Below are 13,439 nucleotides of genomic sequence, written 5' to 3' on the forward strand. Positions count from 1 at the left end.
AGAAATATCGAGTACACAGGTGTGGTACTGATGAATCAGTTGTACTGTTTTTGGACTGTGATCTGATGCCTCTGGGTAGACTGGAGGACATTCTATTTCACTACTTGCACATGTATTTAACTCAATCCTCTAATTTTTATGGAGGTATTGCTGAACACAAACACACAAGCCAAAAGTAAACCTGGAAAAAGGAAGGCTCTGCTGCGAGAATGTTAAACAAATTTGAAATCTCTGTTAATGCATCATCTTTGAGACACAGTCATTGACTGCATTTTCAGCATATCCCTTCACTTTGGTTCAGTTTCCTTTCCAGTTGAACACACAGTTGACTGTGTCTACTCAGTGATAGTCGGTTTGTGGCTGAAAATCTGTTGCTCTTGGTGTTGCTGTTGTTTACATCTTTCTTTCTGTATTGAGTTGGGACTAATACTAATCATTTGCTGTCAGGACCTTCATTTTTATGCCACTCATTTTATAAAGTGAGCGCAAATGGCCACTGAAATATTCAGTGATTAAACAAACTCAAACAAAGATGGCAGCAGAACTGCTGATCAGTGGCTAGCCAGCCCTTGTGGTCCCTGTCAGTGCTCATTTGGAGTGGATTCAGATTAAGGAAGGTAGCTAAGCATGGGTCCCCATTCTTCTGTTTACATGTTGCCATAGGGAATTTCTGAGCACACACCTGTAAGTGTATGATGAGTTAAATACATGTGCTAGTATACTGATATACTAGGTATATCCTAAAACACAAAATAAGCTTTTTATAAGGAGAATTTTTTTCCTTCAACAAATTTCTTTTAGTATATGTGCTGCCGAAGCGAGCACTCCAACAAATTTCTTGTTCACCCCAAGGGTAAATACACCGCATTCAGAGAACCTTAAGTTAGTGGTATCATTAAATAATGTTAGAGGAATAGGTTTAAGAAGGGTGACATAGGACCTTGTTTGAAATGCTACATTTTTTCAAGTGTGTCCCTTGTTTCCTTTGATGTTTTATTTCTGCCAGTTGTTGACTTGAAGTTGACCCAATGTATTATGAAGGAAAATAAAAAAAACAAGCCCTGAAAGGTTGTTGGTTCAGTTCCCAGTCAGGACACATGCCTGGGTTGGGGGTGGGGGGGTGGATGCAGGAGGGGCAGCATATCGATGTTTCACTCATATCAATGTTTCTCTCCCTCTCCCTTTTTCTAAAAGTCAATAAACTTTTTTTAAAAAATTTTACTTTAAAAAAGAAAAGAAATCCCTTTGGACCCTAGGCAGCAGGGCAAGAAAATACTATTGAGAGGCAGTAGACTTTGAAACGCATGGACTCAACCACTACAGCTCTGGATATGAGTGGGCAATGTATTTGCTGTGTGACCTTGGAAAGTTAATTTCTCCAAACTTCAGTTTCCTCCCTCTGAAGTAGCTTGTGAAAATTAGCTGAAATTGCATTAACTACTTACAAGTATTTAGAACAACGTCTGGTGCACTGCAGGGATGAAGTAAGTGATGGTGGTTAGAATAGTTGAATGCCTACTATGTGCCAGGTGTCCTTGAGGGAGATACTGTGTTCAGTCTCTATAGTAACCCAGGGAGGTGGGTATTTTAATTTGAGGAACCTGAGAAACAATATTTTGTTTGGTCTGGATCAGAACTGGTATTCAAATTCAGGTCTGAGGCATAGCTCTCAACCACATCATGGGCCTGCCCCAGGTGATAAAAAAATGTTAATTTTTTTTTTTTTTTTTTTTTAATGAATGACGCAGGCAAGTGGCAGAGAATGCTTGTGAGTCCTTTGAGAGGAAAGTAAGTCTTTGTTCTTTTTTTTGATGGGATGGAGCTGACCAGCATTCCCACCACGTCCTGGCACACATCCCCCTCCTAAGCACCACCCCCAGCCCAATCCATGGCTGCTGCTTCCCCAGGTCAGCAGCTGGTTTCCTGGGCCAATTTGATCACACTTGGACCTTCCATCCTCTCTAGCTGTTAAGAAGAGGGCTGTGGGTGTGGTTAGAGTGATCAGGGTTGTGCCCCCACTAAACAGTGGAACTGGGATATGGCTAAGATTCAGGGCAGCATGTCCGTCTAGACCTCAGTACTAGGGAGCTGGCTATCTGGGGGCTGTAGAAGGTCATTTCCCTCCATTTCTATTTCTTCCACTCCCCCCACTTAGTTCATCTGTTCTCCAATACCTTAAGTTCCTTTAATGTTGATAACATGTTTCAGTCTGTGGCTTAGATGAAGATGCTTTTGAAAGCAAAGACTCAGTGAATGAAGTCACTGTGTAGTCATATAATCAGGTGTCTGGTCATCTGAGAGATGGGCGTATGTATGTATGTGTGTGCGTGGTCTGCCATCTGCCCAACAGAGTCTACAATAGAGCTGGGACTAAATCGATGGGGAAGAAGGTAAGAGAGAAGAAACAGGACACCTTTTTCATGTGTTCACAGTTCTGTTGAGGGTCCCACCTGGTCAGGTCTCAATTTTTTTTTTTTTTTCTAAATATATTTCATTGATTTTTTACAGAGAGGAAGGGAGAGAGACAGAGAGAGTTAGAAACATCGATGAGAGAGAAACATCGACCAGCCGCCTCCTGCACATCTCCCACCGGGGATGTGCTCGCAACCCAGGCACATGCCCTCGACCGGAATCGAACCCGGGACCTCTCAGTCCCCAGGCCGACGCTCTATCCACTGAGCCAAACCGGTCCCGGCTCAATTTTTTTTTTAAGTTTTATAACAGTCGACATCTATTGTATGCCAGGTGGGGCAATCTGGCTGCAGAGTGCTGTGCTGTCTGAATAGAGTCCAGTCCCTCTAATCCACTTTATAGAAGCCATTTAATAACCTGGGATCTTGTTAAAGTGCAGATCCTGATATAGTAGGGCAGGGATGGGGCCCAAGATGGCATTTCTAAGGAATTCCCAGATGATCCACAGATTACATGGAGTTCCTGGATGATCAATGGCAGTTGGGTTTTGGTGTGCCTACTAAGTCTACCAGTGGTTGGTACCTAGAGGGCTGTGCCTTGCTTGAGTGCCAGGTGGCCAAAATTTTACTCAAGAAGATACTTGGCTTCTAGAGCTCTCTGTGGTAGTTTTTTCCAGTGTGGGTGTTACCCCAACTCTGCAGAGGGGTGCCCTACATATTTCTAGGGGATCATGTGTCTGACTGGCAGTGCATCTCTTTGGAATCTCCCTCCTTGATTGCTTTTCTCTCCTATTGATTCACCCATCATCATCAGCTCTCAGAAACCAGTTTGCATGTTTATGCTACTAAAGTGTAAATGACCGATAGGTGACATTTCCTCCTAGGAAGGCTGGTGTCTTCCCTGGAATTAAATTGTGGAACTTAAGGACCAAGGTTTGATTCAGCTGTGAGCTGGAGTTGGAAATGTTGTGGGACAACTACCAGGTATCAGTGAAGTAATGAAGGCAGTGGTCTGCCTTGCCTATATGAGTTGGTATCTACTTTGCTGGGCTTCTCGATAGTAAACAAAGAGGAAGCCCTTCCCAGCAGTGGCTAGAAGCCATTGTTAGCACCCCCTTAATAACTTTAGACTCATGCTTTGGCATTCCCAGAATCCTGTTCTGATCTTGAATGTGTTAGTAGATTTTAGCTCTGATAATGGCACCCGTACTTTCTTTGTCCATACAGTCATGTATATATATATATATTGATTGATTTCAGAGAGTAAGGGAGAGGGAGAGAGAGAAACATCAATGATGAGAGAGTATCATTGATCTGTCTCCTGCACGCCCCTTACTGGGGAGTGAGCCCGCAACTGGGGCATGTGCCCTTAACAGGAATCAGACCCGGGACTCTTCAGTCCACAGGCCACTGCTCTATCCACTGAGCCAAACCAGCTAGGGCCACACAGTCCTTGATAATAAGCTCTCATTGCAACGTTGCACTTTGATATTAAAGGAACCGTGTCTTTCTTTCTCCCCTCCCCATCCTCTTCTCCCCTTCTCTTCCCTCTCCCCTCTTACTGATTCTTTGTCTCTCTCTCCTCCACGCCTCTTCCGGCACACATACCCAGGAGTCTGTCTGCTCGTATGAGGTGGTCTAGTGTGGTTTTCTGGGCGTGCACACCTGCCTTGCTGCATAGCCGCCTTTTCTCTTTCTATTGACCATAGAACAAGACTTATTTTTCCAGTGACATTTTCCTCTTTGGTGAAATAATTCTCATTATGAACATTTAGCACACATTTTGAATATTTATTCAGCTCCTAAGCTAGTACCACTCAGAGCTGGGAGTTGTAGAAGCAATCTAAAAGCCACGGTGAGCTCTTCTAAGGGTAGTAGGAAAACGAAGAGGTGGGCCCGTCCTGTGGATGGTCACTTGTCTGCTGGGACCTCTGAAAAGCAAGGGTGTACATGTCAAAATTCTGAGTCTGCTGTCTGGCCAGTGCCATCAGAGATGGTTTCCTTACACAGCGGTGACTGGTGAGGTGGTGTCTTGTAACGGGGGGAGCCTTGGACTGTGACTTGGGCAAGTCACTAAAGGCTCGGAGTCTTGGTCTCCTTATCTGCATGGAAGGGTGAGTGCGATTCTCTGTCTGCCTCGAGTGGTGGATGGGTTAGGTGATGCCACGTTGGTGACAGAAGTACTTTGCAGGTTGCAAGGTGCTTCCAATGGCCTCCTTGATCAGGGGAAAGTTGAGTGGTTTCTTTACAAGGTAAGAGGGGATTCAAATAAAAACAAAAAACTTTGCTTAACTGGCTGCGGAGCCCATTCTGAATGCAATTGTAGCACTAATTCCTGTTGTTTGTGAAGTAAAATTATACAGTAAAGGTGTTGTAACATCAAATAATTTTATACTCTATTAGGGGTGTTAGCTCCATTTTATGGTTACGGAAATTGGGGTTCATTGGGGCTCCAAAGCTAGTTCTCAGAACTTAGTACCCTCTTTGAATACAAAAACTGGGCTCAACACCCTCCGAGCCACTCAAATACCAGCCCCGCCCACTCCTGCCGCTATCTGGGAACGAGGAATTAGAAGCTCTTTGAGAGGCAGGGGTCAGGGAAGAGAACTCTTCTTGTGTCACCCATAATGTGGGCTCACATTTGGGACTCTGAGAAAACTCTGAATTGACCTGACCTGGGCAGGGACTTACCATTGGCTTCTTCCCAAAACATGTCCTGAAGAAACTTCCCCAGGGCCTGGCCATGCCAGTGGGACTGAGCCCCTGACAGCTTGATTCCAACATCAAAGGGGGCGTTGAACTAGGAGGAGAGTAGGGAGGACCCAGGAAATGTCAGAGGTTACAGCCTGCCACACCCCTGCCCCAAACACTTCATCCCAAAGGGTCAGAGAGGGAAAGGGCCTGTGGGCCCAGCAGGTGCACTGCGGGATAGCTCAGTTCTTTGTACGCCCATTCTGTTTGCCCCCTCCATCTTTAGGAGGCTAACCTTGACACTCTTCCTTTACTGCTAAGGTAAAAGCTGCGGTGTCCCCTAGCAAGCTCCCTCCCTGCCGTGCAGTTTTTGAAGACAATGTTGAATCGCAGTGGTGGAATGTCAGGCCCCGGCAGGGAGGTTTGGGGGAAGTGGGCCGACCTGGTGTACATAGCACTAGCCTACGTGATGGTCTCTGCCCCCACCTCTCCTTTCCCAGGAGCTTTTCCTCATGCACAGGCCTCTGTTCAGTGCGGGCAGGAAGCTAACCTTTCCTAGAGCTAGTTCCTTCTTTCTCAGCTTCCGTTTTTTTCCTTCTGCAGAGAGAGTGCACCGTTTTCCCTACTTGGCAGTCTGTGAGGTGATTTCCTGTCACTAAAAGCTTTGGGGAAACAGGAAAGAGCTGTGTTTGCAGCCACATAATTGTTTTCTCCCTTGAGACCAGAGACTGTATCTTTATCTCCGTTCATCCAGTAGCTGCCTCAGCACCTGGCCATGTTGGTCACTGAGATGTCTGAACACCTCCATGGGTCAGTGGAGGACTCTTGATGCTGGAAAGAACCCCTGGTCATTGGTCCTTCTGCCCACTACCCTCCAGACAGGAGGTGTTACCCCCATTTTCAGATAAAGCAGCTGAGACCCAGAGAGGTTAAAGGACTTGTTTGAGGCCTCAGAGGAGTTGGTGGCCAAGGACTAGAATGCAGGATTCTTAAGTCCACCAGTCCCAGGACCTCTGCTAACCCCAGGGGTGTGGCAGCGCCCAGTGTATCCAGCCCTCGGTTCCTCCCCTCCAGGCAGGTACCACTATGACTCCTATTTTACAGATGAGCGAACTGCTCAGAGAAGTTATTAAAGCAACAAATGGCTGTTTGTTCCTTTAAAACAATTTACCTTCCCCATTTGTCTTCACTGTGAAGGTGGAGAGTATGGGGAATGGCATGATTGGCTTTTTAGGGAACTTGGACCCTCCCGTTATCTCCCTTCAGTAAAGATTCAAAGATACATCCCCCCCACCCCCCGCGGCTAATGTGGGGTGGCCAGATCACTGGAACAGACTTCTTAGGGACTTGCTGGCTGGAACTGGGTGGCAGGGGCAGTTGAGAGGTGGTGTGGCGACTGGTGGGTGGGAGTTGAGCTTCAGGTGACCTGACAAGACTCCCTTGGTGTCTCATCTGTTCAGTGGGAGATGGGTGGGGTAGAGGAGTAGGAAGGATTTGGTTTGAAAATATTAAAGTTCTGAAACTAGATTTTAGGAGGAAAATGTTTGAAGGAAGTGGGGGGCCTGGGATGAAAGAGGTGGAGCCCTAGGATGGGAGGGGCTCCCAAAAGGTGTTGCTGGCCTCCTGCCCCACCTGTCTCCTACGGCTACACCACCTCCCAGACATTTCAGACTTCTGGTTCTAGCTGAGGCAGCCCGGGCCGTTTCTTCTGAGGCCAGCCTTTGTAGAAACTAGGAACTTCCAGCCCTGCCTTGAGTCAGCTGCCACTGAAATCTCTTCCCCATCTGGGCTAATTTAGAGTGACCCCAGCTGGGGGAGTACCTGCCGGCGGGAGCTGGCAACCTCACTAAGAGAGTTCCCTGATTTTCATTTAAGGCCATCGAGTGCGGATGTGGTGGGCTGAGGATGTCCCAGGTGGTACGGAGGAAGTGCCTGAGAACACCTGGAAGGGTCAGAGAAAGCATGGGTTGGGGAGCTCATCCCTGACAGGAGAAGTGGCTGGTGGGTGGTTAGAGAAAGGCCAAGGCAGGACACACTTCAGCTTCTCTCAGGCCAGAGAGAGTGAGAGGCACTCCCTCTGTCAGACCGTAAGGAGGAAGAGAGGACTTGGGGACTGACTCAGCCCTGACCTTCAGTTTTACCGCTGCCGCCCTCTGGCTGTGGCATCACAGACAAGTACCTTGTCTGAACTTCTAATCAGTGAGGGCAATGATACCAGCTCCCAGCAGCTCGGTAACTGCCATGGTTGAGTATTAAGTACCACCCAGGGAATTCTGGTTTCTCTGCATGGAGGTGTCTGTCGCCACCGAAATCTTGTCAGAACCGTCCGATAACCACACACAGCCAGCCTTTCAGGAAAGTTACCTGGATGACCCTATGAAACCCATGTCTCTCCCCCCGCCCCAGTCCCCCCTTCCTAGTCCTCCATTTATCTCTAAACTATTTCCTTATCTCAGGCAAGATTAGCCAGAGCCAGGGCAAGCCTGGCTGGTCTGTCTTCAGCGAGAGGGCCCTGCAGCCCCGCCAGCAGCAGCTTGCTGGCCAGGATGCGGTCTGGGCGCACTGCAGCCCAGGTGAGGTCTGAGAGGCCCTGGGCCAACCAGAACGTTTTCTGCGGGGAAACACCTTCAGTCTACGACCAGCTGTGTCTTCCTGGGTATCTTTCTCTGGGCACCCCGTTTGCTGCACCCTTTGAAAACATCTGGCGCCTGCTAGTGTCCCCTTCTCTCTCCTCTGCTCATGGTTCCTGCACGTTCCCATTCTGTGGCAGCAGAGTTACTTCTCTTAGATATTTGCCTCTTCATGGGCACAGACCTCATAGAGCACAGTGCAGTCAACTATTTTCATGCTGGTAAGTGGACCCCTGTTCATGCTATCGCCCCCAGCCTTCCCCTTCTCCCCCCTTCCTCCCCCCCCCCCCCACAAAAGCCTAAAACTACAGAGGAACCAACCCGAATTTCCAGCTCATCCTCTGCCCCTTCCTCCCGGTTTCCATCTTCTGGGCGGAGCCAGCCTTCGAGCTCTCGCTCTCGGGGCTGCAGTTTGGCTGGTGGCTTCTTGGACTCCTTTCTCTGCTGGAGAGAGAGAGTTTTCTTTAGTGCCCTAAGCCCCCATATCCTTCCAGAGCGGAGAGAGGCGGGGCCCATAAGTCAGACCCAGGGCCCTCCTTTGTGGTCTCTGAGAAGGCGGCCCAGAGAGGTTGAGCCACTGCCCACGTCACAGCTGGCTGCTATGGCAGGGCTGGAATGAGATGCCCCGTCAGAATGTGGGGCTTTGTGGGCAGAATCTCACCTGAGCTTTCTGGTGTTCAGGGCTCAGGAAGCTGGAGCCTGCCATGGCCAAGTCCACCCAGAGCACAGTGAGGAGCAGCAGGCTGCAGATGGTCCCCGGGGAAGGCATGGCCTCAGCTGGGTTGGGGCAGATGGGCCTAGAGAAGAGAGTCTCCAGTTAACACGCTCCCCCTCCTCTCCCTTCGCGTCCACTGCCCTCCCAGTGCCTCAGAATGCAGGTAGGAGCCTAGCAGACAGGGCTTTGACCTGGGATGGCAGCTCCCCCCACTGCCTAAGGCAGAATGAATTGAAGGATGTCTGTGTTCTCTTCCAAGACTGTTCAGGGCAGATGCCTTGGCAGTGGATTCCCCATGTGTTTGCCTCAGCCCCAAAGACCTCACCAAGCTTCTTAACAGGTGATGAAGCTGACCCAGCAAGATCCCCAGGAGACCGAAGCCCAGTTATGTCTGAGCAACCAGGCTGCCCCAGCTTGTGCAACCTCCCCTTGGTTCAGATGGGCCTGTGAACAGCCAGTAAGTTAAACCCATAAGCAAACCCACAGAGTGAGAGAGGGTGCCTACCTGGGATTCCTGGCAGAGGTGACGCCTGGTGGCTGGCTGGTCCTTATATAGGAAGCCTTGTGTTTGTTTTAAGCCAGCAACCTCATCTCAGGGCAGCCTAGTTTCCAGGGGCTGATTTACATTCCTTGGGTCCTCTGGGTAGAAATCAACAATGGAGGTTAAATGCCCAGAGAGATTGTTGGGTTGGCTTGGGGTGGCCATCTGCTCCAGCTGTCCACAGATGGCCCTGGCCCTGGTTTCGGTGGGAGGGAGAGGAGTGGCCGGGGGTGTCCAGGCTGGCTTTGCTGCTCTGTGAGATTTCACGCCTTTCTGATGAGATTGGGTGGGTTCAGGGTAGCATGGCTGTAGACGTCACTCCTTTCTGAACCCCCCTCCGCTCTGGATAGAGCGAGTTTACCGTCATTAGCTTTCTAAGCTTTCTAGTCCTGCCCCTGCAGTTCTGACTGACGCTGCTCTGGCTTCCACAAGCCTCTGGAGCACAAGGGAGCCTGGCTCATGTAATTCTGCCTCCCCAGTGAGGGAAGTCCCTCTTTACAGATGAGGAAACTGCTGGGAGGGTCGGCAGCATGAGCTCCTAACTGTCCTCTAAGGAGCAGGTGTAGGGATCATTTTAATCAGTGGTTAAACCTCAGTCATTCCTCCTGGTGAGGCATGATGACTCTGCATGGCTTGGTGTTTCTTGTGGGCTTGCCTGCCCTCCCCCAGCCCAGTTCTGAGGGAACAGATTGGATCTGGAGGCAGAAGGGCTGTGACCTGCTATTGGCACAGGTAACTACTCAAATTGGTTGGCGTTAGGCAGATCACTAATAATCCCCCTTGTGGCAGGGCTGCCTCTCAGTGGTTTTGAGGATTCTTATAATCTGTAAGGCAGCGTAGAGATGACAAGTATTTTTGTATCAGGCCCAAGACCTTGTGCCAAGCATGTGCGATGGTCACACGTCCTTGGATGAAGGGTTAACTAACCTTAACCTGTCTGAGTGCTTCATCTATTGGATGCCCAAGCAATGACTCCTAGGGTTGAATGCAGTGTCTGTATCTAAGTCCCAGGAGAAGCTCACTTCAGGCTGGGGCTCCGTGCAGAGGCAGATGGTGGCAGTGGAGCAGGCTTTGAAGGGAGGGCATCGCTGCAAGCAGAGTGGCGTGAGTGATGGGAGCAAACAGACATGGTGTAGACCGTTGGGGACAACAGTGAGAAGGCTGGGTGGCTTGGAGGATGGTGGTGGTGGGAGGAGGCCAAAAGAAAGGCCTCGAAGGAGTTGGGGTCAGGCTCTGCACTGCCTCGAAAGCTGCTGGCACAAGGAGCGTGGGCTTTATGTGCAGGAGGGAGCCCTCTGAAGGGCCTTTAACAGGAGGGACAGAGCATAGAATCATGAGCGAGTTGGAAAGCCTTAAAGACTTGGGATGCTGGACCTTTTATTTCCACTGGAAGAAAAAAGACAACTTCCCCCAAAGCCACCCAGCCTAATCCAGTGCGCTCTCTCCTTCCTGCTTCCAGGAAAGTCAGTGTGCTCCAAGCAGGGTGGGCCTGGGGCAGAGAACCAGTTAGGGGGAGGTCTTGAGGCAGTAGAACCAGCTGATGGTTAAATGCCACCCGACTTGACGATTGACTTCAGGGGGCACAGGACTCATGTAGAGACTCTCGGGACAGTGGAGGCCCAGGAGGGGCTGGACAGCCCCTCAGCAGAATGTGAGGGACTGAGTACCTCCTGCTGAAAAACATCTCATCACCAGCTGCGGCGGGGGCTTCACCCTGACAGCCACCTGAGCTTAGGACCAGAGGCTGAAGGTGGAGGCGGGCGGGGAGAAGACCCACAGCTTGTTCACAGCCACCCTCGCCCCCACCAGAAGGAAACCACCCGAAACCCCAACTATGGTGACCAGGCACCAACCGAGACACGAAGCCTCTGCTTTTTCCTGACCCTGGAGGCCTCTGGAGGTAGGAACCGCTGTGTTGATCTTAGATAACAGCACCAGCGAGCAAACACCCACACGGGTTGTCTTATCTTTGGGAAACAGAGGTGGCCTGTGTGATGGAAACCACCCTGACCACATACCACAGAGGAGGCTGGTGGGAAGGAAGGAAGATCTGATGGACGTCAGAACCACTGAGGGAGGAGGGTGGCAGCACCCAGAAAAGTACCTCCGCCCACTCACACCTGGGGACTGGGGACAGACCCGGGTAGAAATGCATGCAAATCTGGACCAGGAGGAAGACCATCGACTTGGGGAAAGAGCCAACTTCCCTGGCTCACTTCCCCCCTCATTCCTTCCCAGGGTGGGTAATACCAAGCCCAGATTGGCACCTCCCTGTGCCTGCATCCTCCTGAGAACTGAGGTGCTCTACGCATGCTTCCTCTGGATAGCTTGCTGGCTGGTGATTTTCTTCCCATTGCAGGGCCTCGAGGGCCTGCCTTAATGAGTGGAGAAGCACTCGCCACTTTAATTGCTATGTGTACATGGTGTCTGACAACAAATTATCTTTATACACTTTCCAATGTAATTCATTTGTACTAATAATTAGTTGGCTTAGCAAGCACTTTTTTCGTTAATTAGGCTGAACCTTGGTCTGAATGAGGCAGGTTTGGGGGCTGTAGGAAGAGGTGTTATTTTCTGAGATGGGGCTTTTCGGCGGCCTTTTCCTCCTAGTTCTGGCTCCCGTAGCCTCTAGGTCAGCATTGTTCAATAGAAATATCATGTCAGCTTCAAATAAGAGCTTCTATGTAATTTTAAATTTCCCAGGAATCTCATTAAAAAAACAGAGAAACAGGTAAAATAAACTTTAATAATATTTTAACTCTAAATATTCCAATATTATTGGTCCAACGTGTAATAAATATAACAATAATCAATGAGGTATTTGACCCTGGCTTTCTTTTTAAAAAAGTATATTTTTATTGATTTCAGAGAGGAAGGGAGAGATAGGAACATCAATGATGAGAATCATTGATTGTCTGCCTCTTGCATGCCCCCTACTGAGGATCGAGCCTGCAACCTGGACACATGCCCTTGACCGGAATCGAACTCAGTACCCCTTCATTCCGAAGGCTGATGCTCCATCCACTGAGCCAAACCAGCTAGGACCCTGGCTTTTTTTTTTTTTTTTTTTTTTTTTTACTAAATCTTCAAAGTCCAGTGCATCTTATTGGTACAGCACACAAGTCAGACCAGCCACATTTCAGTGTGCAGTAGCTGCATGTGGCTTATGGCTACTGCTCGGGACAACAGTTCTAGATACTCATGGGTGCCACTCTTCACACTTCCATAACTGGACCCATGCTCGCCCTTTCATCCCCCTGATGCCCACACCAAGCCTCCCCCCCGGGGGCTTCCCTGTTCTCCTGCCATCGTGGGGCTGGAGCCCCAACAAGTTGTCTCTTTCGTATCTTTAGTCTTTCTCTTCAGTATCTTCTTCCCTCAGCCCAGGTCTCAAATCCTGGAAAAGTCTGTTTTACACAAATCCCCCTTTCTTCGTGCTACCACTTCCAGGCAGAATTCCTTTCTCTGCATCCTATTCCTTACTGTGCACTGATCCCTCAAAGCCCTATAGCTTGACTCTCATCTCCACCCAGAGTTGCTGGTGCAGCCTTAGCCTAGGGACCATGCAGTGTCAACTGCTGGGTGCATACCTAGCTGAGCTGCACTGGCCTCAAGGGGGAAGCAGATCATTTTACGCCTAATCTTCTGATTCTGACCCAGATGTTCGGAGGGGGGCTCCAGGGTTTATATTTTAACAAGTACTAGTATTTCTGAGTATAAAATAATGCTTGATCCTAGCAGAAAATCTGGCCATGTGGAAGATAAACTATGTATATTTTAACTTACTTTGGAAAATTTCAAACATGAAAAAAAAAGGTAGAGTAATATGAGTCTCCAAGCATCTACCATCAACTTCAACATTTATTAACATTTTGCTTCTTCTATTTAAACCCCACATTGTTTTTGTCATTTTTGGGAATAATGTAAAAGCAAATCCTAGTAATTGTGTAATTTCAGCCTTAAAAACTTAGGTATATATCTTTAACAGGGAAAATACATAGTTGTCTTATTTAAATCAGGATCCAAACAAAACCCACATTTGGTTGATGTATGTCTTAAGTCTCTTTTAGTCTACAACAATCTCCCTTACCTGTTCCTCCTCTCTTTCATCCCAAGTCATTTAATATATATATATATATATATTATTGATTTTAGAGTGGGAGAGGGAGAAAGAAACATCGATTGGCTGCCTCCTGCATGCCCCCCACTGGGGATCAAGCAGTGCCCTGACCATGAATCAAGCCTGTGACTCTCGGGGGCACAGGACTATGCTCAACCGACGGAGCCACACCAGCAGGGTCCACGCCAGCAGGGTCCACGCCATTTATTAAAAAAACAAAAACAAAAACAGGTTATTTGTCCTGTACAATTTCCCACCTTCTGGACTTTGCTGATTGCTTCCTGTGGTATTACTTAACTTGTTTCTCTCTCCCCTGCTTTCTATAAACTGG

General features: G+C 48.9%; 1 protein-coding gene across 1 annotated transcript; it reads right to left on the minus strand.

Moving 5' to 3' along the window:
• Positions 1 to 4,177: 4,177 nt before the first annotated feature.
• On the minus strand, positions 4,178 to 9,730 carry GHRL (ghrelin and obestatin prepropeptide). Its single transcript, XM_081105730.1, has 5 exons — positions 8,953 to 9,730; positions 8,394 to 8,529; positions 8,054 to 8,176; positions 5,103 to 5,211; positions 4,178 to 4,342 (listed from the first exon to the last, which is right to left on the minus strand). The coding sequence occupies exons 2-5, from the start codon at positions 8,499 to 8,501 to the stop codon at positions 4,323 to 4,325; spliced, it is 360 nt and encodes a 119-aa protein (XP_080961856.1). The 5' UTR covers positions 8,502 to 8,529; positions 8,953 to 9,730; the 3' UTR covers positions 4,178 to 4,322.
• Between the last annotated feature and the right edge of the window lie 3,709 nt (positions 9,731 to 13,439).

The sequence above is a fragment of the Myotis nattereri genome, assembly GCF_964212035.1.
Source record: "Myotis nattereri genome assembly, chromosome: 14".
Taxonomy (NCBI): domain Eukaryota; kingdom Metazoa; phylum Chordata; class Mammalia; order Chiroptera; family Vespertilionidae; genus Myotis; species Myotis nattereri.